Consider the following 26,175-nt stretch of genomic DNA (forward strand, 5'->3'; position numbering starts at 1 on the left):
AGGAGGGAGGGAGAGAAGGCAAGTGTTTGGGGTGTACGCCTCTTCCGTTTTCCTAGTGCTGAATTGCTCCTCATCATTGTCGTAGAGATGTCCTTGTTGCTTCGCTTCCCTGTCATCACTTGGGATCGTGTGACTTCTTAACTTTGCCAACGGAGTGGACATGGAGAGGTACCTCACCATGGTTTCAATTCGCTTTACTCTGATTATTAATGAAGTGGAGTATTGTATTTTTTATATGTATATTGGCCATGTTTGAGTTTCTTTTTTATGTATGTGAAGCACCTGTTCAAGCTGCTGCTCAGTTCCCCAGTGGATTTTTCATCTTTTTCTCTTGGTTTGTAGGATTTTTAAAGGCATAGTCGAGATACCAGTCCTTCATCAAATATGAGTTACAAACATTTTCTCCCAGGTTGTGGCTTCTCTTTATGATGTCTCCCAGTGAACCAAATCCCATATTGAACGTTGTCAGATATATCAGTCTTTTCCTATGGTTTGTGCTGTTAGCCTCTGTTAGGAAGTATGTTCTCCACCTTAAAGTCATAAAGCTATATTTTCTTCTAAAAGTTTTCCATAAATTTTGCCTTTCACAGGTACTTTTTTATATATGGTATAAGGTTGGAGTCAATTTCATTTTTTCAGTTTGGGTTTTCCAGCCCTGCTTAGAGAAAAGGCCGTCTCTTGCCCATCAGTGCCCGTTTCCCTGGGGGGTGGGGGCTGTTTCTTCCCTTTCTGTTCTGGTCCATTAGTTCTTCCTTCTCCGATATTACACTAATAGTGTCTGTGGATCATGCTGCAGTTATGCAGTAATTTTTGGCCCTTGGTAGAGCAGGTCCCTCCCTGTGCCGCCTTCTTCTTGCCTGTCCTTGGCACTCCGTTTATCCATGGACATGTAATCTTCAGCTTGTCGAGGTGACGTATTGGTAGTGTTCTTATTCTCAAAGTGGGTGCTGGTTTCACAAGTATTCTTTGTAGCATTCAGTATTTAATAAAATAAAATATGAAGAAGAGACCCATGAAGAAATATATTAAAAGCATCTCCCTTCCCCAAATTCTGAAGGAAAGTAAATCAGAAATAGTAATGAGGGTGAGGAAGGGGTTGGTTGGCTATAAAGATCTTTAAAAAGTATAAAGTACTGCTTTTCTTTTTTTAACATCATTTAAATCATTCTTCGTCTGTAAAAGAATTCTCTCAAACCATAACATTTGTTGTAACAGAAGAGGAGACATCTGTAAGACTACAGTTAGAACTAGTGTCTTTATGAACACGTTTCCTAACAGTTTGCATGTTTGCGTGTTTCTATATAAAGAAGTCTCAAGCAAAAATTTTGTCTTTTTTTGTGAACAATGCATAAACCAAATAATGCAAACGCTTACTATTCACAGCATTAAACCAATGAAAACAGAGTTAACTTGTCAGACATCTGGGAAAATAACAGTTTCCTCCCAGTGTGTTAAGCAGTTCACCCTAGCCCAAACACATTCCTGTTTTGGCATACATGACAATTAATTATTCCTCTCCCCCGCCCAAAAGTGCCAGTGGTTGTGGCACATAGCATTAGAAGTGACATGCATTTTAATAAAAGAAAACTCTAAAGGATATGAACCAATTTTCCTTTAGCAAGCAGCTGTTTTCTATTTGGGAAGTCTGAAAAACCTGGAGAGAAATTACTAGCCTGCTTAATAATATTTCAGTTGGCACTGGGAGATGAAAAGCAGTGGATATTTCCCCCCAGAATCACAATGGCATTGTACATCCGGGCTTCTGTCCTTTTTATCTAGTGATGAAATGCCTGGCATGAATAACTTGTCCTGACATACTCTGCATGTTAGATACCAGCGACATACCAGTATGTTGCGCTTACCTGCATATAGTGATGTGTTCCCGTTTGGAATAATTCATTAACGAGGGGTGCCGAGGCTCCCTGGGCCTGCCATCTTCTCCTTTTTAGTTGTCTCTCTGGAAACTTTCTAAATCAAAGATTTGTAGTATAAGGGCTAGGTATCTGGAAACTTCCCAGGAATTAAATTTTGAGTTGTTTAACATGTCTAATCTCTCTCTCCCTAATGAAGTTTCCGCTCATGTTCCTCCATGGAGTGGGACCTGGGAGCAAGTGGCTGTTCCCCAAAGAGTAAAGGGAGGGAGGCACCCACCGCGCGAATCAGTGTGAAGAGTTAGCGCATCTTTTTCTGAGTTAGCCGTGAAGTTTCAGAATCAGCTCTACTCCATATCCAGCCACAGTTAAGAAATGTCCAGAGAAAGGAGGAAAAAATTATATTATATATCCTGGAATTAACAGTGAAAGCCCCAGATTAATATACTCCAATGATTTGGGGTTTTATACTCATCATTAATAACAATGATAAATAACAGAATTATTTGCCGTGCACATGGTTTATATACATGTATTACATACGGAATCTCGTGTAATTCTCACACAACCTCGTAAAGTCCAGATACTGTTGTTATTTCCATTTTACAGATGAGACAACTGAGGGTTAGTCAGAGAAAGTTGACAGACTTGCCTGGGATCACACAGCTGGCAGTAGGCAGAGCCAGGATCCTGGCACAGCACTGTGTGACTCAAGCACAGACCTGGCCACAGGCAGGTGCCCTCACTCGTTCCTTCAGCACACACTTAGGGGCCCTCCGGTGTTCCTGGTGTCACGCTGAGTATGTGGCAGTGCAACGGAAAGCAAAGGCCCTGCCCTTTGAGCCTTCGATTCTGGGGTGGGGCGAAGTCAGAAATTAAGTCTTACCCTAATGAGCATATAATTACAGTGTGAGGTAAGTCTCCAAAGGAATGTGGATGCACTGGAAAAGCATTGTAGAAAGACCTGGCCAGGAACCCGTGTTCCATTTTCTCCTCGGTAAAGTGGAGATGGTTCCACAGCTTTAGGGGTGGAACCCTGTATCGGTGTGATACCTCACTCAAGTGGAAGTTCATCTTACCGTTTCATTAAAGCAGGAGAGGGATTCCATTTGTAGGTTATCCCAGTTGAGTGTCACCTGCTGGTTGTCTGAAGGGCAGCATTTATTGAGTGCCTGCTGGCTTCTCTGGGCCCCCTGCCGAGGGATAGACAGAAGACAGCCCTGTGCTTACAGCGTTTGCGGCCTAGTTGAGAAGATGAGTCAGAGACCCTCTTTCACTCAGAGTCTGACTTACGAAAGAGGGAGACTTGGGTTCTTCTCATGGCTCCGCCATTGAGTAGCTTTGTGCTGTGGGAAGTTCTCTGAGCCTCTCTGAGCCTTAGACTCTTTCTCTGAAGCACAGTGATACAAGCCCCTCTTCTACGGTCTTGGGAGTGTCCAAGTGAGCCCTGCTATGTGTGTGAGTTCACGTACCTGGAAGCCGTTTGGCACAGTGATGGCACGGAATGCTTTATATACTGTCAAATGAGCTGATCAGAGCCATAAGGATCAAGGGAGAAAGCCAGCATTTCTAGAGGAGGTGGGGGCAGCCAGGCCTCCAAAACTGGGTTAAAGAGAGTCATCATTATAGGTCAAAGGTCTCTGGGGAGATGGGTGAAGTGATGGGAGTAGATCCAGAAAGGCCATCTCATGTGGACATCACTGGGTACCATCGTTGCTAAGTCTTTTCTTATAAAGGAGCAGTGGATAACAGGGCTTTCAAGAGAAGCACATAAGGCCAAGGCTTCCTAAAAACAATATGCAAAGGAGGAAATATGCAGTATTTTTGGAGGAAATGCTCAGCTTTATTTATTCAACATGTTATGTATTGAACACCTACAGTGTGCCAAGTAGAGACAGCTACTGGCCATGCTGCAGTGGTCACAAAACCAACAGGGTGGTAACACCCAGAGATGGAGAGACAACCCCAAGTTATCACACAGGAAAATGCACCAGTGACCAGCCCTGTGGGTGGGCACTCCAGCACTAGGAGGCACATCGAATGGGGGTTAGGACCCAATTCTGGTGGCCAGCCTGGGCTTCCCCACCATCTGAACATGGAGCAGTGGTGGTAGCCAGGCCGGAGCTCGAGGGCAGAAAGAGTCCTGGGTTTCTAGGAAAAGTGTTTCATTAATACTGCTTCCATGTGCGTATGTCTCATGTGCTCTCTCGTCTCCAGAGGGGGCTTTGTTTCCAGGGTGCTGTCCCACGTCTGCCACATACTTGTTGAGCTACAGCGGATGAAAACACTTCCGAAAGTATAAAAGTGCTGTGTAGATGGTGGTATGACTCTACGATGTATATTTAAAAGAAGAAAATTTGGGGAGGGCACTAAAAATATTAACCATAATCTCCTCCAAACTAAAAACCTAACGAAGGGGCTGAGGGAATTTATGTTTTCCAATTATAAATTTTTTAAAACATATGTTAAGAGTTAAGCATTCATATAAATAAAAAGCAACCTATCTTATGCCCGGAGAGAGTTTGTATGCAAAGCCTAGGATAGCATTAGGACGAGTGTATGGTCAGAAATTTCCTCTGGACACACACAGTGGATGTTACCACTGCAAAACCCCTTTTTTCAATGAGCTCATCTGTGAGGCAGGATGAAATGAGGTCAAAGAGAAGCTTTGAGAGCTCCAGATTCTTGGTTTCTGACTCAACTAAGAAAGGCTTAAAGGAAAAATCCCTGACCCAAACAAGAGCAGGGGAAAAAGTCTTACTGCTGCCTAAAGCAACTGAAAACCGCTTTGCCCCCATGGCTGCCCTCTGCCCCCGTGGCTGCCCTCTCCCGTACCATGGAATGGGGATCCAGATTCTTGCCGCCAGCACTCTCATTTCTTTTTCTCAGACCTTCACAGCGTCTTGCTGAAACATAGCTGTAAGTGTATTTCCACCCAGCCGGGCACGCTTGTTAACTGTCCTGGAGCCTCAGAACTATAAATATCACCCCAGTCATCTCCCTCTCCCCTCTGATAACTTTACTCTTTAAAAAATTTGTTACATTCTTTTTCCGGCTTTGAGTTTGACATAATCAAAATCATGTACACATATTTCTCTCCCTCTCTCTCTGGAAAACCCCTCCATTTTCTTATATTCTAATTGTATTATCGAGTGTTTTGTTTGGTTCATTAATTCCTTCCCAGATGATTTGCTCCTAGTCGGTTTCTAGCAAATTCTCCCTGTGTCTAATAAATCATCTTAGAAAATGCTGCAGATTCTTCTCAGTCCTAGGGACTGGAGTCCACATGCTAATTCCTAGGCCCCTTCAAACAGTCTTATTCTCCTTTCTCTCACAAAAGCAACCCTGTTAGCTTCATCATTAAAACTAACAATTTGACAGCATAGGAGAGGTTTCAGAATTGTGCTTTGGCCAACCTCTCGGTGGAGTAGTCCATGGTTCACTCCGCTGGAATGTACTCAAGGCTATTTTGTCATCTAAACAGAGTTTCTCCAGGTGGCCACAGGCAAGCTGTCCATCTCCTTTCTGTCCCCTGCTGGACCTGAGAGTCGGGGGATGTCTGAAGGACCCGCTACTCTGAGGTGATGCTTCCATGTAACCAAAACTGAGAGCAAGAAAATAAGTCAGGAAGTTTTAACAGAGTGTCTGTAGGACGTGAAAGGATTTGGGGACCTAGTTCTTGCTCCCAGGATGTGACAGAATTGTCAGAGCAGGGGACTGTGGAATTGTGTCTAGAAAGGCTGTGAGTTCATACATTCCACAGTCATCTTTAATTTGATTTTTTATTTCTGTTCAGTTCAACCAACTTATCACAGGCCTCATATCTGCTAGGTGTTCTGTGCAGCTAAAATATGTAATTATTCTGCCATTCTTATTGCCCAGAATTTAATCACCAAAAAAGCAAAGATCAATTATTATAATGTGGTCATATTTTAAAGTCCTTCGGTGCCTGTGAAGTCAAGAGGCAGAGTCATTTTATTTCCTATTTTAGAGGTGATAAATATCCTAGGATGTCATCATTATTCTTTTTGTGCCATTTATAAATCACATTTATAAATCTTTGAGAAAGAAGTACCAACTTAAGTTTATTTTTGATTCATAAGGGTTCTAAATCTTCCCAATTTCTGTTTCTTCCAACACAGACGTCTCCAGAGTCAGTTATTCCTATGCATTTTCATTGGTTCTTCTTTCACTGCCAACATTTCTAGAATTCTGCATTAATTTCTCAGAGTAACCACTAGGTAATTGCATATGCCAGTGGAGATAACTTTGTATAAATTCCATCTATTGATATAAAATTGTCCCTGGTCTCCGGTTGCAAGAGAGGGTCTCAGCGAACTCTGAATATATGGCAATCCGATAAAGATATATCTGGATTCATTAATGCATGTAAGCACTCCTAAATGGAATATTGGTACATATCATAGACGAAATGTGAGCTGGTAGGATGAAGTGTTTTGTCTTTTAGAAATTTTATTCAAATTTAGAAATATATCTCAACTTAGTAGAAAAAAGGGACATTCTTTTCTCCTCTAACCTAAACTTCCTAAACAAATTGAGGAATGATTAACAATTAAAAGTATAGAATTTGGGGGCTGGCCCTGTGGCCTAATGGTTAAGTTTGGTGCACTCTGCTTTGGCAGCCCAGGTTCGTGGGTTCAGATCCTGGGTGTGGACCTACACCATTTGTCAGCCATGTTGTGGCAGCAACTCACATATAAAATAGGGGAATATTGACACAGATGTTAACTCAGGGCTAATCTTCCTCAGCAAAAAAAAAAAATAGAATTTTGTCAAGGTTCAGGCAACCACAAGGTTAGTGTTTGTGCTTTAATGTTGTCAACCAAATAAACAATGAAATGGTCCCCTTACCCCACCACACACACACACTCCATCACTCTCCAAACTGATTCTATAGAATGAAATATGGAGCCCATCTCCCCACGGTGACATGCTTAAACAACAAGGGCTGTCCTGCTAACTGCAGACTTCAATTCCGTGATGTTCCTCCTGGGGAGAATTAAGAGGGAAAAGAAGATTAGGAAAATTTTCATAATGAATGCTGCAAATTATCCATCATATGCCACTTTGAACTGTTGATGTCCAATAAAGGTCAAAACTGAAAATCCAGGAATTCTGTAAATGGATATGGTTGGGATTTTGAATACAGTTCTAAAACACCAACAGTGTGGGACAGCTCATGTGAAGAGCAAAGAGTTTTAGGAGCAGGTGGGTGGAGCCCCCATTGAGGCTGGGGAATGTGTGTCCCATTTTGCAGAGAGTTGTTGAAATACAAGACTGAGTGGCTTTTTTAGTCAATTGGCAGAGTAAACCATTCTTCCTCCTATAATCTAACCTCGTTTTAGTTTTGCAGCAAAAGGGTGGAGATGTAGGAATCCAGAGTCTTAGGAAGCCAAATCTCCAGCAGCAAATAGTACTTTAGGTTGGGGCAAGGACAGCAAGTGGTGTCATGGTGCCTTCTCCGTCCACAGGTACTTGTGAGGGAAGCCACCAAGAAAGAACAGTGACTTAGGATCCTGACCATTACAGGGAGCAATCTAGTAGCAGAATGGCAAAAATTCTCAAGAAGCCTAGGACCTGCCTCCATCTTTGTTCAAGTTTTTGGAATTTCCTACTTTTCATTTGTTTTGCCTTGATATTCACACCTCAGCAAGTATTTTAGCTTAGGGGATGCTGTATTTGGAGATAAGAAGCCAAGTTACAGCTCCCCACCCTGCTGTTTAAGACCTTCGTATCCCTGAGGCCAGTCACTTACCCTCTCGAGTCTCAGCTTCCTGTGAAAATGGGAATAACTCAAATGGTGATGGGGAGGACGCCCTCCTCAGTATCTCCTTTCTCTGCTTGGGCCACTTCAGATGCCTCCTTCCTAATCTTTTCCAGTCATTCTTCACAGAGCAGCCAGCTGCCATGATCATGTTTCTAAGATGCAAACCTGAACATGTATCTTCTTGGTCTTGTCAATTCTCCACCTCCCTCTTAAATCATCTCAAAATCAAAGTCCTATCTGTGGCCTCTGAGGGTCAACGTGGTCTGCACCTGCCCACACCTCCAGTCTCATCATGTAACAGTCTCTATTCCACCTATTCGGACCCTCATGTGCACCAGATTTCCTCCAGCCCCAGGACCTTGGTGCATGCTGCTCCCTCTGTCTGAAATACTTTCTCCTCTCTTCCTCTCTTTGTAAATCCTGTCTTTTCTTCTGATTTGTGCTCAACATCTCTTCCTCAGGGGAGCCCCCTCTTTGCAACATTTTCCCCCCTGCCCCTGCCAGGTTCTCTTTCCTTCCCTCAGTTATGGGATTGTTAGCATCTGTCTCCTTTACTGGACTATGAACTCCTTGAGGGCAGTCTCCATTTCTGGTTTTGCTCACCAGTGCACCGGCAACCCCAGGCAGAGTACTGGGCGCGTAGTCATTCTCAATGTTTATAAGACCAATAATAAGCACATGAATGAGCGATAGAATGTAAAATACCTAAGCATAGTACATGGCACACAGAAAATACTCAGAAGGGTTAGACATCATTATTCATTCAAGACGTGAAAGACAGGATGCCTACCATCAAGTAGCTTTGGCCTTTGAATAATATTTTGAATTTTTCCCTGGTGTGGAACTTTAAAACATGCTATTTAGGAAATTAGAGGTACTTAAGAAGATATATCCTAATTTATTTAGAAAGTTGGTTATTGACAAGCCAACTAATGATTGCTATTACGTGAAAACAAAAGGAAAATGAGCCTATTCTCTCAACATTCAGCGGTAGTTTTATTTTCATACTGGCACCAGGCCTTTTTCAACTGATTTTTTTTTTTTAAATCACTAGGACCACAGTTTAAAATTTATAGCATTTTCTTCAAGGATCCCATCACAGTCATTTTGATGGAAGTTTTACTAAATGGGCTATAAATTACCAGATGAACTAGTTGGCAGTGCAGGAACCAAAATTAATATTCATCTAAGCGATATACATCATAATTTTGTTTCTTTGGGTAGAAAACGAAAAAGGAAAAAAGAAAGATTCCAAACCACTGTTGAGGTCACACTAGAAGTTGGAGGGACAAATCCATAAGAGCTGGGAATTCTGTTTAAAGTCAATCAACTTTAGCTTTGAGTTTTCCTGGCATTCATTGGTTTGTTACCTGACCTTCGTGTTGTTTAAAGATAGTTAGGAAATTTCATAAGCTTATCAAGAGGGGCCGATAAAGTACAGGCCAGTAAGGCCAACAGGCATTTTTCAAATTTACTTTCTTGTCCCAGCTCCTCTTTAGGATTCAAGGGCTTCAGAAGTGCTATTTTTTTCCTTACTGCTCAAGAGCTTTCTGTTTTAATAGAAGACTAAGGTTACTTTCACCCTAATTGGACTATTTTAAATGGTTTTCCATCACCAGAGCTTCACCAAAGACCTTAGGACGTTTGTGGGACACACGTGCTAAAGTTCGATGAGACAACTTCGTAAGAAAAGAATGGAGAGAAGAAAATAGATTCCCTTCTGCTTTCAGCTTCTCTGCAATTAAGTAGGAAGGGGTGGGTTCGTGAATATCCAAAGTTACTGTTTTCTCCATTTTGCTCGTTAAACATTAACCGTGGTACCATTACCAAGGCGAGTTCCTGGGAAGGTCAGTTGGCCTAGCCAGCTTGGTTCAGAGGCCGAGCTCGCCCATTCCCACCAAGGCACTTAGAGCAAGAGTCTTCCCTTGGTGAGGACCTTTATTCTTCTCACCGTGAGGAGCATCCTGTTCCTCATCTGGGGCCCACCTCTCCCTCTTGCTGATGACAACTCACTTTCTTTCTCTCCACCCCACCATCTTGAGATCACTATATTCACCTGTTAACACCGGACCTTCCTTGCTATAGGGCTGAGGTCAGATAACAGTGCTCCGGCTGTGCTGCCCAGTGGTTAGAGGGTCAGAGCAGGCAGCTGAGGTTGGGCAGACATGGTTCAAATCCCATCTCAACTGCTTATGAGTGGCTCACTGTGTAGGAAGCTGCTTAGCTCCTCGGGCTTTCATTATCCTCATCTGTAAAAGCAGAAGTAATACCACTGACTTCCCACTGACCTTATTATTGTGAAGACGGCATGGAATCATGCAGGTGAAGCACAGTTCCTGGCACAGAGCAAACACCGGGACGAGGAGTTCAGAGTATTACATGCTTGTGATGGATGCCAGGATCCAGAAAATGCCTCCTTCCCACAGGCATGAGTGTAACCCAGAATCTTTTTTATGGGTGTTCTTACGTGTGTTTCTATTGAAATTTGGCAGCTGGAATTTTTAGGGGCCCACACCTGGGCTGGTGCCTCTTGTGGAAGTGCTGACCAGGAGCCAGACTCCCCTCTAAGATGAGGCACAGGGAGAGGTAGGGAACTTGTCCGAGTTTGTAGGGTTGTAACAACGGCCCACACTGGGCGCTGTGCTAAGTGTTGTCCTTCAATTACACTGTTTATCACAAAAACCCTAGGAGGTAAGTCCTTTAATATCCCCTATTTTCAGGTGAGGTCACTGAGGCACAAAGAAGTAGGGTAGAGTAATTGATACAAAGTCACATATCTGGTAAATGGCAGAGCAAGGATTCAGCCCCCCGGGGCGTCTCACCCCAGAGCCTCAGCGATGCTCATTCTCAGCCGTGTCACTGAGCCTTGATTACCATTTTGTCAGTGCCTGGCACATAACGGGTTCCTAATAATTCTTCAAATGCTGAACATAGACAGCTAACATTTATCGAGCACTCACTCTGTACCCTGATTACTTGAACCTTGATTACTTTCTATGCATAACCTAATTAATTCTGATGGAAACCCAATGAGTTGGGTCCTCCTGTTAACCCATTTTACGGATAAGAAAACTGAGGCACCAATAGGTTAACATGCTCAAGATGACACAACGCATAAGTGAAACAGCCTGGATTTAAACTGAGGCATTCAGACCCTAAAGCTGAAGCTTTCAACCTTAAAGATGGACCCTCATCCGGTGTGGAATTCCTGCTGGTTCTTGCCCATCTTCGTGCAGCATCTGTTAGAATCTTCTCCTGACGTGAAAGTTAAATGACTGTGGTGACATATAACATCATTAAACATTCTTTTAAGTTCTGAGTGACAACAATTCTGTCAATGGAAGAATCTTCCTGGATGTCCTTTCTCTGATGATTAGAGACTTGAGAGTAGAAATTTTATTCTAGCCAGCCCTCTAGTCTTGGAGGAAAACAGCTAACAGATTCAAGTTTATATGAGATATTTATGAGACCAATATGAAGTTTATACCAGGGAGATGGAAATGACATCATAAAATGGTTTCCATGGGCTTTGGGTGTGATGCTTACAAAAACCCAAGCACACCTTCTTCCTTCGATTTGTGGCTGTATTTGCTGTTACAGTAGGAGATAATGCCAATATGGATCGTTAAAGGCAATAAAATCAACATGTAGAAAGAAGCACCACTACTTCTGAACCAAGTGTGCATCTCCCAGTTTGCAGTGAGAGCCGCCATTATCCTGAATGGGATGTCTGCGGATGCTAGACGCTCTCCATGCCTCTCGATTTCATCTGTAAAATGGTGGTAATAGCAGCATCTCCCTCATGTGAAGATTGCACGAGTAAGTGTATGCAGAACGTTTAGAATAAGTCCTAGTCTGGCATAGAGGGAGTGCTGTACCCCTGTGGCGTTATTATGATGGCAGTGTCGGAAACACCAGCATTTCACTTCCAGTATTCCGGCCGCTCGTTAGATACAGAGGTGAGCAGTGAAGCACAGAGAAGCTGATACGTTCTTTCTCAGGCTGTTCAGCCTGAAAGTACGCAGGGAAGACACTTTTTAAAACCCTTTCCGAGTAGGGATGAGGTCACTGAGCACCCAGCCGTCCTTCCGTGTGTCTAGGGCTCAAATGCAAGTGTCCGTAGGCCAAGTCGTCATGTGCTCCCACTACACCAGTCTCCTGCCTGGGACAGCCAGAAGTGGGGCCACTGCCACCCCTTCCGACACTTCAGTGTGAGTTAGAAAAAGACACCTCCCCTCCCTGCCTGCCTCTTCTAGGAGGACACGACCTGTAGCCCACCCACACTACTCACCTCCTTGCCTGGACGCCTTGCTCACAGCTCAGCCCACACGACCATAAGCAGTCATCCTGGAGAGCAGAGAGAGAGGACGGAATTGTTCAAGAAAGAGAAGGAAGCTGTTTTGCATTTTCTGATTCTCTGTGAGGTCTATAAATTTGCTATTTCTTGTCTCTTTCTTGTATCTTGGGGAGGCTTTCTGTTTTCACTAGAAGTGGCCCCACCCTGTCATCCACAGTACAGAACCCTGGAGACTCCCAGAGAGTTTAGCTGGAGCTCCCTCGTTCCTTTGCCAACGCTCCACGAGCTTTCCGGTCCTCCTTTTTCCTATTCTTCAAAAAGCAGAGGATACTTTTCTTGATACCATGTGGATCATATTGAGAAATGGTGCAGTATAAATTTAAGATAGAAAATTCTCCTCACTAAATATGTATGTATATAAAAATATATAAAATGTAACACATATATTTTATTCTTGTCTGGAATCTGAAAATTATAAAGTAGACTCACAATCAGGTTTGCGTTAAACTTAGCTACGCATATAAGTTCACAAAGCAGAAAATGTTGTTTTTGTTTTAAGAGTAAAAAGTACCATGAATTGCAAACATATGTGCACAAGAGGGAATGTGGCTGGCTATAAACGAGTGAATAGGTCACTCACTCATACTGATAATGATAAATATTTCGTGTGCTGGCTGCTACACTAAGCTCTGGGTGTACCGTTGTGAACAAAACACACAGTTCTTGCCCTCATGGAGCTTAGGGCCTGGTGAGAAAATACAGTCAATCCACAGAAAAACAAATAACTATGTATACATCAAGAAGCAGCTGTGAAGGGTAAGAACTCATTTGACTTAGTAGCATATCATTGTGTGAATGTTCTCCAACATCACTGAACTCATGTGTAGAAATGGGAAGGCAGCTGCGTGGACCAGAAGAATTGATTTGGGTTTTCCCAGATAAGTCAGAAGGAATAAGAAAAGGGCAAGTATGGTTGAAGGTGTTTGCAAGAATGTCTTCCAGGGATGGACAGTGATGGACCATGGAATATAATGGACCGTATTTCACTGACTTGGGACCTGAAACCAGTTCCTCCTCCAGAGGAATTAAATATACAACTGGAAAAGACACTGGGGTTCTAAAGATGAACTTGGGAGAAGAAAGTAGGGAAATTTAGCTGTAGAAACCTCTTGTTTCCAGGTACTCACCCCTGTAAGATGATGTAAAAATGTGCACGTTAATTTTTGTATGCAAAGTGCTTCAAATATACTATAGTTTAATGGCATTTGAATGCCACCACTTAAAGTGGGATTTGGGGGTGATGACATCGAGGCTTCCAAAAGGAGATAAGCAAGATATTGTTGATTACGGTAGGATTTTTACCTGAGAAGAAAGGATCTTCTAACATTTTAGGACTAAAAAATTTTTTTTTTTAAATCTAAGTACGTATTTGACTTTTAGCCTCTATTTCTTTAGGACATGTCATCTATTTTATTTTTCCAAGGCTGGTAGCCAGGTATATTCTATATTTAAGGGAAAAAGGAAAGAATTTTAAAATGTGCGATACTTAAGTTAGACACAAAGAAGTCTCCTCTAGCAGCATAATTACCCAGGCTATAAAATCCTCTGTGCGGGGTGCTGAGAATGCAGTAAGGAGGGGATCTTCCAGTTGTAGAAATACCAAGTGTAGGGAAATAACATCAGGACCATGTAGAAATTACCGTGGACAAACACCACTGCATCCCTTAGAAACCAAGTGTGCCCATACAGATTGAAGTGTTGCTTACACAGGAATTGAGATCTGTGTATGTGTAGGCTATTTACACACACCCCTCCCCCCCCCCCACAGTGAGTGCTTTCCACAGAAACATTCATTTGAGCACCATTTGTTCATTAAGACTCATATTCCTTTTTAACTGCCGTAATACCTACGTTTTAGATAAGTTGGCCTTCCCTTTATCGTGCCCCAGAGCAGACTACAAATTTGAAATAAATTAAGACAGACGGGACTTTCCTGAATGAAAAAAGGTTTTTTTTAATCCAACCTAAGTCAGGGCTTGAAGCCTTTTACTTTTCGGTATGTGGTGTATCCTCATCTCTTGCTTCCAGTGAAATCTAAGTTTTAATTAGTTTGAAAACATAGGTGTGATATTTTACAGAATGAAATCACTGCCCCTGTATTTAATTAAATGAACCCTATAAAAGTTGGGTTTTAGCCAGGGGCATAATTTATAGTAGGCTGAATTTAAAATTGCATTAGCACTTTATGCCGGGGTCGTTTGCCCATGTAATAGAAATAGAGGTGATTGCGACCCGCTGATCCTCAGAAGCCAAATGTCTTCCCATAAATACTTATTTTCTAATTCAGAGAGAGTATGGAATGTCTTTTCCAAATATCTTATTTTAAAATATTCTGAACTGCTTGCAGTTAAGTTGTAGGGAACTTTGCCAGCTTTCTGGGCTCCTGTCTTGAAGGGAGTCGTCAGTACCTGTAGTTTCATCGATGGTATTTCTAGGTCGACAGTGTAAATCCAGCCTCGTTCTGGGTATGGACTCAGTGCGTGTTCCAGCGTGCACAGTCTCTCAGAGCAGTCTGCCACCTCAGCCAGATCAGATCCCACGCTATACCTCTTGTTAAAATGCGCCCCTAGTGCATTCCATCTGACCATTTCTTAAGTGGCTTGCACATGCTGTGGCCTCCTTTGCCCCAGGAAATTCTTCCAGTGGTACCCCATCAACCAAGAGGGGAACAATACTTTCTGAATGAATGAAGGACTGAAAGATACACAGATGAGTTGTGAGTGAAATTTACCCCCAAATGGAAAAACCCACCAGCTTTGCGTTTGTTCTCAGGGCCACGGAAAAGACAGTCACGAGCACCTCGCAAAGGGCAGCAGGCATGTTTCCCAGGCTTTAGTGGACCCAGGAAGGAATCATTCCACACCCTCAGCATAACTGTCTGTCTTGTCACAGGAAACCTTATGCTAAAGAACCTTTTTAAGGTCCCTTAGTGTCGTGTCATATTTGCAGCAGTGATATTTGCCTTGAGACAAGCTGATTGGATTTTCACCATAATAGCACCTAAGTCCCAGGGGACCAGCCAGAGCCTTAGGTGAATAACTTAAGCATTTAATTTATAATAAAGATAAAGTTTGCAATCAGCATTTCTTGTTCCAAAACATTTCATTTACTTGGTTTTAGAGCTGCATAAACTGTTTTAAAAGCAATCTGCTCAATTGGGCGAGTTAATGATATTTAATTTGACCGGGCCAAACGTCACAGGATGAGCATTCCGTCTGTAATTGCAGCCATCATCATCGCCGTTTTGTGTAATGTGGATGTAATGCTCATCCCGGGAATAGAGGTTGTCATTCTCGGTTGGCTGACGGTGCACCGGAGTCATCACCTCGCTAAGTCCCTCAGTGATGTGATTCTGAGATGACAGTGTAATAAGTGTTATGGGCACAAGGTAATTCAAAACAAATTTGGCTGCAAAAATGGATCGTCTAGGATAGTAAACTCCCGCCTTGTCTCATCGTCTTTTAAGAGAATGTAATGATCCCTAAAATACATTGTCAAGAGGCTTGTGTGGCACGAGTCAAGTCCGTAAAATTTATCTATTGACCCCCCCCCCCCCCCCAGAGAATCCCAGCTCGAGGACTGACAGTATTAACGTGGATGTTGGCAGCCCGGGAACATGAAATGGGCAGGGAGCCTTTCAGTGTACAAATGTCTCTTAAAACTACCTCCCTACGCTGCATTTTGCTTCTTTGATTTACAGATCATCTTCTCCTGGACAAATGTGACTATTCTGGTATAGGCTTGCCATTAGCACTGATACCCTAATAAATTCTTGTTATTTGCATGTTAGGTACTGGAACAGATAATCCCATTAAACTTCATAACAACCTGAAGAGCCATGACACTATAATTACATGTATTTTGCGGATGAGGAAACTGAGACTCAGGGAGAATAGGGAAATCGCCCAAAGCCCACAGGCAGGATTCCAGCCCTGGCCTGAGCCCAAAGTCGCAGTCCCCTCGTACTCCCTCCCTGAGCTTTGAGGAAGGAGGTCACCGGGTTTGTGCAGGGGCTTATGTGAACTGTGTTTGATTAACATATACATGTGGCACTGGGCTGCTGAAATGGTTCTCTTGGGCACAGTTGTCAGAAGTGCCTTTCTGTGGGACTCAGCCATAAGCAGGGGTGACGTTCTGGTGTGGGATGAGAGGCCATTTCACAGCTATCCCAAAGTTCCAGGCCTCCTTTGGGTTTGCCACTGCTCTTTCTGCATCTGACGCAGTAGAGATGCTACAGGCGTTGTTGCAGCAACGCCTTTTAGTAATTCCCAAAATGGGACAGATTCACAGAAGTCTTCCTGCTCCCTGGAGTTTTGTGCTCTGAGACACAGGGGAGCTGTCTGCCCCTGAGAGTCCTCTCAGCTCAGACCTATCCAGGAGGCTGCTTTATGTTTCGTTTCCTAGGTACCATTGAAACATCCACCCAGTGGTTCTAGCCTTGGTTTATAAAACCTGCCCAAGTGAAGCAATAGTTGCCATTGCTTTTCTGTGATCTGATTAAGATGCACTCCCGATCAGAAAAGCACTTTTGCTAATCCTTTATATGGACACAAGGATGTTTCTAGGAACTAATCAGAATGCATTCTGATTGTAGTTTTACAGCACATCTGTGTGATAGTTACACCGATTGGGATGTTTTGGGCTGCAAGTAGTGAAGACCCAAGTTAAAATGACCTAAAGTGTAAGGAATGTAGCATTAAATATGACAAGAAGTTTGGGGTTAACGAGAGTCAGCTTTCTTAGTTCACTTGCTCAATAGTATCATGAGAGACCCCACTTCTCCCATTTTTCTGCTCCGCATCTGTCAGTATGTTTATTTGGCCTCAGAGACTGGCTCCTAACATGGTCCCAAGATATTCCCATGAGTCCAACACATGCAGATGACTTGCCCAGAGGCAGAAAAGGGCCATCCCTACCTCGTGTCCTATTTTAAGAATGAACAAAACTTCAGTGCTCCCTAGCATATCCCCATCCTGTCCTGTCAGCCAGAAGTATGTTGCACGCCCCTACCTAAATCCATCACCAGCAGAAGGAGCAAGACCAGATCCACCGGATGGGCTAAAGCCAGTCAAACCCACACCTCCAGTCCCCCCAGAGGGAATGCTCTCTGATCTGGTGGAAAGGAAACAGAATCCAAGCTCTCTCAGTGGAGAGGAAGCAGCAGGAACCAGGAGGGATGCTTGCTGACTGGGCAGCTGGCATTGTCTGCTGTGGTATTTGCAAGACCTATTGTGTGTGTAAAAACTAAAGATTCCTAGGACGGACTCCTTTTTAGCTACAACTAGGAGACTCCTAGAAGGAAATCCCATGTTCATTCCCTTTTGGCAAAAGGCCTGGTATTTATATATAAATAGAGAAGGCACAGATTTGACAGGTCTTGTAGCACCCATTCAAAAGTCTTACTGTCTGAGTTCATTGTGGGCAATTCTAGCTTTGGGACAAGCCATCCCCAGTGACTCCCAAGGGTGGAAGACCAGCGTGGCTAGGTGGCATTGACCACATCTCCTAAAGGTGCTGTCTGTTGCATTAATTTAACCCAGGGACAAATTTACTACCACATTGTAAATTTCTATATTATTTGACTCTTGGTGTCACACATTAATGGAAAATAGGGCTCAGATAGTTCTGCCTCAGCATGAATTTCACAGCACTGCAAGTTGCTTTTTAACCACCCACTCCCACCTTGTTCCCTCCCATCCTAAGCCCTGAGCCTTCTGGGTTCTGAGCGGGAAGAGGTCAAGATGGTCAACTGGTTTGGAAAGCTAGAAAGAATTCCTTTGTGTCCTTTTATTCTTTTCTTAAGGTGGGAAGAGTGAAGACAGATGTGGTGTTAAACCCCAGTGTTCCCAACCTTCCGGGCTGGAGGATTTAAGAGTTTGGTGGTTCAGCCATTCACTTATTTACTGGCGCACTTGAGTCATTTTGTAGCCTAGAATTCTCACTGTGCCTAACTCCCTCATGATGTGAGTAAATTACTTAAGTGGATTGAATCCAAAGCATTAATAATCTCCACTGGCTTGATTCATTTGGGGTTCGTTACGAGGAAAGAATCCGACCTCTATTTTTCATCCCAACAGTTGTTTACAAGGCGCTCCAACCCAAGAGTTCTTGTCCCTGTAGGACCAGAGTGGAAGGGCTTAGGAAAAATAGAAAAACATCTGCATAATCAGTACTCGAGCTCTGCTTGGACAAAGAGCAACTGAAGTGCTTTCTACCTCATAGGATGGACCTAATGGTCAGTGTGCTTTGAAGTATAAGATACTGAGGGGGGTTGTATCTGCCAGACAGGAAAAGGTTCAATGTTTGTTTTAATATTATAAATAAATGCTAAAAACATGCATATTGAAAGAATGGAATATTAATCTAAGAGATTTAAATTCAGGAACTCCTATGTGAAGTGTCATGAATCGGTCAGTGTTGCTCTCCAGAGATTTGAGAAGCTGAGGAACTTATGCTGACATATATTCTGCAGAATATGATTTCTATACCATCATTTTATATTTGACTTAAAAGGCAAACCAACCACTTGGGGAGTAATATTGAAATATTTCAGAGACTGATAACTTTCCTGCCGAGCAGCCATGAGACATTACCAAACTGCCAGAACATTACCTCCTATTCCTTTGCTGGGGGGAGTAGAACGGGGAGAGTGATTTAAATAGTTGGACTTCCATATTGCTTGGAATGACTTCATCTTCTAGAAATAAGGTTCTGGCTTCTATTTCCTTTTGTGTAAGCTGTTCTAAAGATAGTCATGTTGAGTTATTTTTTGATTGTACCATTGGAAAGAATCCTGGATACAGCATCCAAAATTCTGACCCACCACTAACTAGCAAGGTGATCTCATGCAGTTTATTTGAGGCTGGTAGAGGAGGGAGATGAACATCCTTTGGTCCTGCCAACTTCCCAGGACTACGATGAGAGAACTGTTAAGAGGTATCTTCATTTAAGTCATGCGGTAGACAATAAGCACTCAATAAGTACAGGCAGTGGGGGTATAGCAGTAGCAAAGGATTGTACACAGTCAGAAACAACACAGCAATTAAGCTAGCTATTGTTTCCCAAATGTCAGCCAAGATGTCAGCCATTTGAGTTCCTCCTTGATATTTGCCATATCCACCTATGGCCTGTATGATCATTTACTTAATATTTTCAATCAGCTTTTAAAGAAAAGCAAAGGAATTCATTTAAAAAGGAAACTTCATATCACTTCCATAAAAGGAAAACTAATGTCACCTGATACATACTGAAAAAGCACATGCCATTAAAACATAACAATGTAATTAATTTCTAGTTAGCTATTATTGCGTGATAAAGGCTCTGAGCCTGAGGCCGCTCTTTTCTCTCTCAGGCAAGATTAGCATGTGATGAAATTGTGTTAAAGACATTCCAGCCAGGATTTCCCCGCTGTGACATTTATTATTTAATGCCAGATCTGTATACCTCCAAACTCACTCCCGTCCCACCAGGCATTCCTTGGGAAACCTAAAACAGAGAGAATTGAAGTTCTCTGACACCCCCATGTTGTTCTTCCAAAGCTGCTTCTACGGGAAAACAGTCAACCCGTGTATCAGTCTTTCCAGCTTCTGCTGATTATAATCCTCTCCCACCCTAAATGTTTTTCAACAGGTCAACGGTAAAGACTTATCCAGAGCAACTCATGACCAGGCTGTGGAAGCCTTCAAGACAGCCAAAGAGCCCATCGTGGTACAGGTGTTGAGGAGAACACCGCGGACCAAAATGTTCACGCCTCCATCAGAGTCACAGCTGGTGGACACAGGAACCCAGACGGACATCACCTTCGAGCACATCATGGCTCTCACTAAGATGTCCTCTCCCACCCCACCCGTCTTGGATCCCTATCTCTTGCCAGAGGAGTAAGTCACGTGATTGTGCGTCACTAGTCCTTCAAGTGTGGTGAAGTGCGATGAAGTTGGTTTTTTCCCTTCCATGTGGTGAAAAAAATTAATGTGTCCTATAATGTTCCTCCAAGTTGCCCATGTTTAACTTTACTGTTTATAGAGGCAATAAATTGAATCCTGCTCAAAACTGCTCTGACATATTAATTACTTTATTATCACCCTGGAGCGGAGTTATTCAAATTATATTCTAAGAACAAAATTACTCACAAATGTCGTGAAGTTGTTTCAGAACAAAATTTAATCACTGCAAATGGTGATGTGAGGGTTTTGTAGTTAGAACGAGAGGGAATGCTCATGGTTCTTTTAAATAGACAACAAAGTAAGTTGGGAATGAAAAGAGAGACCTGGAGGTTGTTCATTCTGCTTTCTTGGGCCTCATTTCAAATCTGGATCCATGTAATAAGCCACACATGCCTCCTATAAGTACTGCATTGACCAATTAAATAACAGCTGTGATCCTCGCACCACATTAATTACTTGACACGTGACTCTCCTCTTACCTGACTTTCTGCTGTGACGTAGAATAGTTCACGTCAGACAAACCTGATGCTCAGACTAATGTCTAGCCATGCAACTTGGGTAATTTATTTTCCTGGGCTTTATTTTTTTCTTTATTAAAATGGGGATAATAATAGTCCCTATCTCATAGGATTGTTGAAGGATTAAATGAAATAACGTATGGAAAGTTCTCAGCATGGCATATGGTAAGCACCCAATAGATGATAGCAGCAGTCGACGTTAATTTAGTGATTGATGTAAAATATTTAGGAAAAAAGTGAAGAGCAAGAAATTTTCTGAGATAGACCCCTGGCTTCAAAGATGTCCAGTTTAACAAAGCTTTTTGAATATGATTTTGCACATCTGTGGGCACCATGTCCACTTCCGCATCTCAGTCTCTCTAGGTGATGTCAGAGGAACTCCCATCTCTGCCCATCTTGCTCCTGGTTCAGATCATTGACTTGATGCATTATTTCAAAGGGGATTGTCACCTCTTCCAGGGAAAACCTCCCTGGAAGCAATACCTGTTGGATTTCTATTAGTAACTCAGGAGCTGGAGTGAGCACACGTGTCCTGTTGGTTCCGTCAAATTCCAGACAGCAGCTTGCCTTTCACTGCATTGTTTTAAGGGTCAGCTGTCATCCGAACCCAGGGCTAATTCCCCAGGCTTGACGAAGTAAATTCGACTGCAGCTGACAGCATGTAGAGGTAGAGGAGGGGGCACCCACTGACGCTCACGCACAGTGTGCAAGGCCGTGTGCAAAGAACTGTTATCCCATTGATTTCTCACGCCCGTCTCTCTTTTATACAGTGAGCAACTGCAGACTCACCAGTTCTACTCAGCTGAAGTTGGCAGCTGGCTTGAAAGGCAGGTCTGTCTCACCTGAACTCCCAGCTCTTAACCAGGATACTCTGTAGCATCCCAGTTGATCCTGGGAAACAACTGGCCAGTTCACTGCATACAACCATTCAAACCAGTTATTTGACAGTGTAGACCAAAACTGCCTCTGGTTATTGATGAGGCATTTAAGGCTACTCCTGACTCTCAGATGTAAAACTGTCTTGGTGATGGGCCTTTTAAAAGCCAAACCCCTAATTTCCTCTGAAGTCTAGTTAACATGACATGACTGATCCCCAAGGGGCAAGTTGAGAAATGTCAGAAGAGTCCAGAGGTCAGACCTCCCAAGGTTCTGGCTGCAAGGTCAGAGGACAGCAAGTGCGTGCATTGGGACTGGATGGGGAGCACTAACTTGAAACTTGAAAGCCCAAGCCTGCCATCAGCATCCTCGGTCCTAAAAGCCCTTAAGTGCAGGCAGTATATTTGCCTGATGGGTCCAGAGACTTGAAAGCCCACCCTCGTTTGAATGACCATTCATGTCTGATCTGTTGTTTCAAAACTAAGTGCCTGGGAGGGAAGACCAGTGCCCATTGATTGCTGCGCTGACCTTTGAGAACGTGAAGCTTTGGGTCCCCAGCCAACAATCAGAGGCTGAAGCTTTCCATCCGCATCTGGCACCTTTCAAAGCTGCTGACCGAGCATGTTATAATTCCCACCGCCTTTGCTCCTAGAGCTTCCATTAATGACGCTTCCAAAGCGGTGGAGGGTTCTGTGAATTGTTTCACATATGTTGTCCTGGAGAAATACAAGCTTCTGGTCTCCTAGCTGCGTGTGTGTGTGTGCATGTATGCATGTATGTATGTACGTACGTACCTTACACACATGTATGTGCATACCGGGTCGTGATGTCAAGCATGTTGTTGTGGGTACAGTCAAAAAAGTTTGAAAAGACACTGTCCGTGATGATAGCACAGTGGTTTCAGTCCCTGTCTCCTGTCTAGAGACTGAATGAGAAATTAGTCATACTGAATCACATAACTAGTGGGCTAGGGTATGGTCACGGGAAACAACAAAGCCAGCCCCACTCTCACCCTGGATCTTAACTCTTTCTTCCAGAGCAAACAGACTTTAGCGCAAGTGGTGGCAATATTACAATGGAGGGCCTGACTGTGCTGAGCAACACAACCAGAAAGGTGTGAGCTGTGACAGTGCCTGGAACCTGAGAACTGCTGCCATGCCACTGCTGGGACTTAGGATGGGGCGATGAAAACAGATGCTTATAACTGGAAGCAGGGCCTCAAAGAGCTTTCGTCTTTTTTCAGGCATCCCGCAGCCCACGAATACTACGATCCAAACGACTACATCGGAGGCATCCATCAGGAGATGGACAGAGAGGAGCTGGAGCTGGAGGTATGAAGAACGTCCTTGTCTCGTTTTTAGGAGTCATTATTAAGAATAATAAGTTCTCTATAAGCATAAATTTAGTTTATGGATGCTGATGAAATATCCACTTTTAGTGGATTTCTTTCAAAAGAACTGCTTGTAGGCATGCCATTTGAAAGGCACACAGCTTTTTCTTTCTCCCTCCACACTAGAGCTTAACGATCAGATCCCAGAGCAGAAATTTAGGGTTTTTTATTTAAATTACTTAAAAGTTAGGGTAGTAAGCCCTGTTCTGAATCTTTGAATTTGCATGGTCTACTCCCGCCAAGCTCTAAAATCCACGCGTTCTTGTAATTAATGTAAGCTTCCTTGCCTTTCAGCTCTTTAAGCCATCACCACTTTTTATTCAAAGGCAGATGCGCAAGAACAGGTGGATAATTATTAAAGTGGATGCAAGCCCACACCCAACAAAAAAAGGGCTGCCCACTGATTCATTTGCTGAAAGTTTTCTAACACTGCTCTTGAAGAAATTCAGCAAATCCATAACTCTCTTTAAGTGTTATTTGAGGCCAAATATAACTCAAGATTCTAGATGCTGTATAATGTCAAATGGCCTCTAAGTTTTAAAATATTCAGAGGATACGAGTTCACAGAGTTCTAGTTCTCATTTTCTTTTTAATAAGAGTAATAGAAAATCAAGAAAAATCAACTTTCAAGATGTATTTATTTCCACTTTTGGGAAAACGCTTTCATATTTCAATGTCTTTTCAAAAAGTACAAGAGCATTTTTTGAAAACTGATGTTACAGAATAGGGTAAGAGGGTGCCTTTTAAGAAGATATTCAGTATTAAAGGGTAAAAACTCTTTGGCGCAATCAGGAGGTCAGCCAGGCAAAATCCGATAATGTTTTATTCAACTTCATGGCCAACCATTGTGTAATCTGGGCTGCCCCAGCGATGCTTCTGAGCTTGCTGAGTTGTTAAGTGGCAGTGGGTTCCTGCGCAGTGACAGAGGCAGCAGAAGAGGAGAAAACAGCTGTGTTCCTCGAGCGTTCCTTTAAAGTTACCAAGAGTTTTTGTTCTGAAACAGAAGACAAAGATCAATAAAAGTGTGCAAACAATGCCTTCAGTGGCTGCTCACCTGCAGCCAGATGCGGACAGATCAGTGTATTTGGCACTAGAGGCATGATGGACTCAGTGACGGCAACTAAGTTTCTCCATAAATGTGTGTGGTCTAAACTGGAATGGCAATTATTCTAACTCTAAAAACTGCTGTTGACCGCTTCTGCTTGCTGTCAACCGTAGACCAAAGCACTTGCCATCTAGTAATTGCCCCAGGAAATACAGCCTGTGCCTTTCGGAAAATTAGGGATTCTGCCTCTTATTTGCAATATCCCATCTCCCCAACTTCGGGGCTAGTTCGTGAAGCAGCCAGTGACGCCCCCAGGACACTTGTTCTTAAGTTGCTAATTAAGTTGTTCATACATGGTGTTTGCAAAGGGGGTTCCATGATCAATACATTTGGGAAATGTCAGAATGTACAAAAATAAACAGATTCCTCTTGTAGAGGACTTCTCAGAATCTTGAATACGCTAATTAGCATGGTAAATGCCCTGGGAGTGGGGAATGGATAGAGTAGGCAGAATTACCCAAACCTATTTATTTGCTCTATCAGCTTCTCTTTGGCCAAGCACCTGTTAACATTTTCCAGGTCTAGATTTCTCTGGAATACTGCACTGCAAGAAGAAGGACAATTTAATCATCTTTATAGGACAACACTGCTTTCTGATGATTGTTGTAACTGTGACAAAATAGAAGTCTTCAGAACCCTGTTAAATATCTCAGGAGCTAGGCTTATGGGGTAGTGTGTAGACTTTGTAACGCTTTGGTATTTAGTTAAACTTGACTTTATAGCGGTGGGTCCTTCAGTTCTGTTTTAGTTTCTAACACCTTTGAAAATCTGATGGAAGCTATGGGCTCTCCCTGGAAAAATGTTCCCATCTATAAGAGTTCGCATATGGTTTCCACGGAGTTCCCACAATATCTAATCAGTTTGGCCCACTCTGCCTTACAATTGGTTTGTTATATCTGAATACCACCAGAACCATTGTTTGACGTCTGTTTCCCTTTATTCAACTCACCTCATTTAAAGTAAAGTAAAAAATTTTTAAAGGAAATGCTATATTACTGACTCAGGTAGAAAACCAGCATCATTTGCCATAAACAGAAGGTGGTGTACAATAAGTGCAGTGGACACAAGGCAGTGTTATTAAATCCTGGTGCCCATCGCTGGTGCCTGCTGAGGGCTAGGAGCCTGGGGCCAGTTCTCTCCATTACCTCCTGCTCTCTTTCTCTTTTCTCAGGAGATTGGCTAATATTAAAGAAATGTTAAGACTAGCGCAAACTGAGTCTTTCTCCCTAAGGAAAGTAACTTTCTCTGTGTGAACTAGCTGAGAGCATCTTGCTTTTATAGGAGGAGCTACTCTTAAACAGGTCCCTAGAACCTTGTCATTCAAAGTGTGGTGCAGGGACCGGTGCAGTATCACCAGGGAGATTGCAAGAAATACAGAATCTTGGCCCTCAGACCTACAGAATCAGAATCTGCATTTAAACAAGAAACCCAGGTGCCTCAGCGCACATGACAGTTGAATGCGCCCTGACCTAGAGGTCATGGGCTCAGGTAAAGAAGTCCAAGCTTCCATTTGCTCTTGTAGTCCTGGGTCACACTGTCAAATAGTTTTGTTCACTCTAGCGTAAAGATGTGCCTCCAGGTCTCTAATATCATCCTTGCTGTCCATGCAGAGTGAAGTCATAAGACTAGAAATGACTAAGCCCCTTGTAGACATGCGACACTATGCTAAGACTTGTTTCTTTTCTTTTCATGAAGAAAAAGCAGAGACAAAGAATTCAAGTGTTTAGAAAATTAGTCAAGTATTTTAATTTAGATCTTTGTTGCCATGAGACTTTACATTCATGCCTCTTTATTTCTACTCACCAGCTTTTACTGAGCATCTGTTACATAAATATACTGTTTGGCGCTAGATGCAAAATCAGGAAATCACCACGCTGCCTGCCCTTGAGGAGCTCCTATTCCTTGAGGTTCATAAGCCATTAGGATCGTTAGACATGAGCTTTTCATCTCCTGGAAAACCAAAATATGGCCATCCTCCATCTCTCGCTCTTTCGACTGGTTGTCACATAGTAGCATGAGTCCATGCCAGGCAGGAAGGCTGCTTTCACATCTGGACTTCTGTCCATGGCAGCCGAGGTGTCAGCAGGTTATTTCTGTTTCCCAAGCACCATCTCATCAAGTGAACCTGGTGGTTTCGGAAGAACAGCCCATCCTAAGTCCTGAGGTGAAGACTCGGGTAGAATCTTCCTGAGCAGTTTTCAGGGATACTCACTCGTACCTGTCATCCCTGCATCCTACAGGATTTCTTAGAAGAGTCAATAGTCTGTCTCTGCTAGGGCCCATCTCTTCTATTCCCCGACTCTTGGGTTGGATTACAGAGGGAACAG

At 43.1% G+C, this 26,175-nt stretch overlaps 1 protein-coding gene across 5 annotated transcripts in view; it reads left to right on the forward strand.

Moving 5' to 3' along the window:
* The window catches only part of PDZRN3 (PDZ domain containing ring finger 3), a 227,928-nt gene that overhangs the window by 187,545 nt on the left and 14,208 nt on the right, over window positions 1–26,175 (forward strand). For all 5 annotated transcript variants that reach the window (XM_014851953.3, XM_070492237.1, XM_070492238.1 and 2 more), the window contains 2 exons: window positions 19,646–19,893; window positions 22,597–22,684. In XM_014851953.3, the coding sequence (XP_014707439.1) occupies window positions 19,646–19,893; window positions 22,597–22,684 (336 nt within the window). The remainder of the gene's footprint in view (window positions 1–19,645; window positions 19,894–22,596; window positions 22,685–26,175) is intronic.

This window comes from Equus asinus, chromosome 21 (genome assembly GCF_041296235.1).
Source record: "Equus asinus isolate D_3611 breed Donkey chromosome 21, EquAss-T2T_v2, whole genome shotgun sequence".
In the NCBI taxonomy this organism is placed as follows: Eukaryota; Metazoa; Chordata; class Mammalia; order Perissodactyla; family Equidae; genus Equus; species Equus asinus.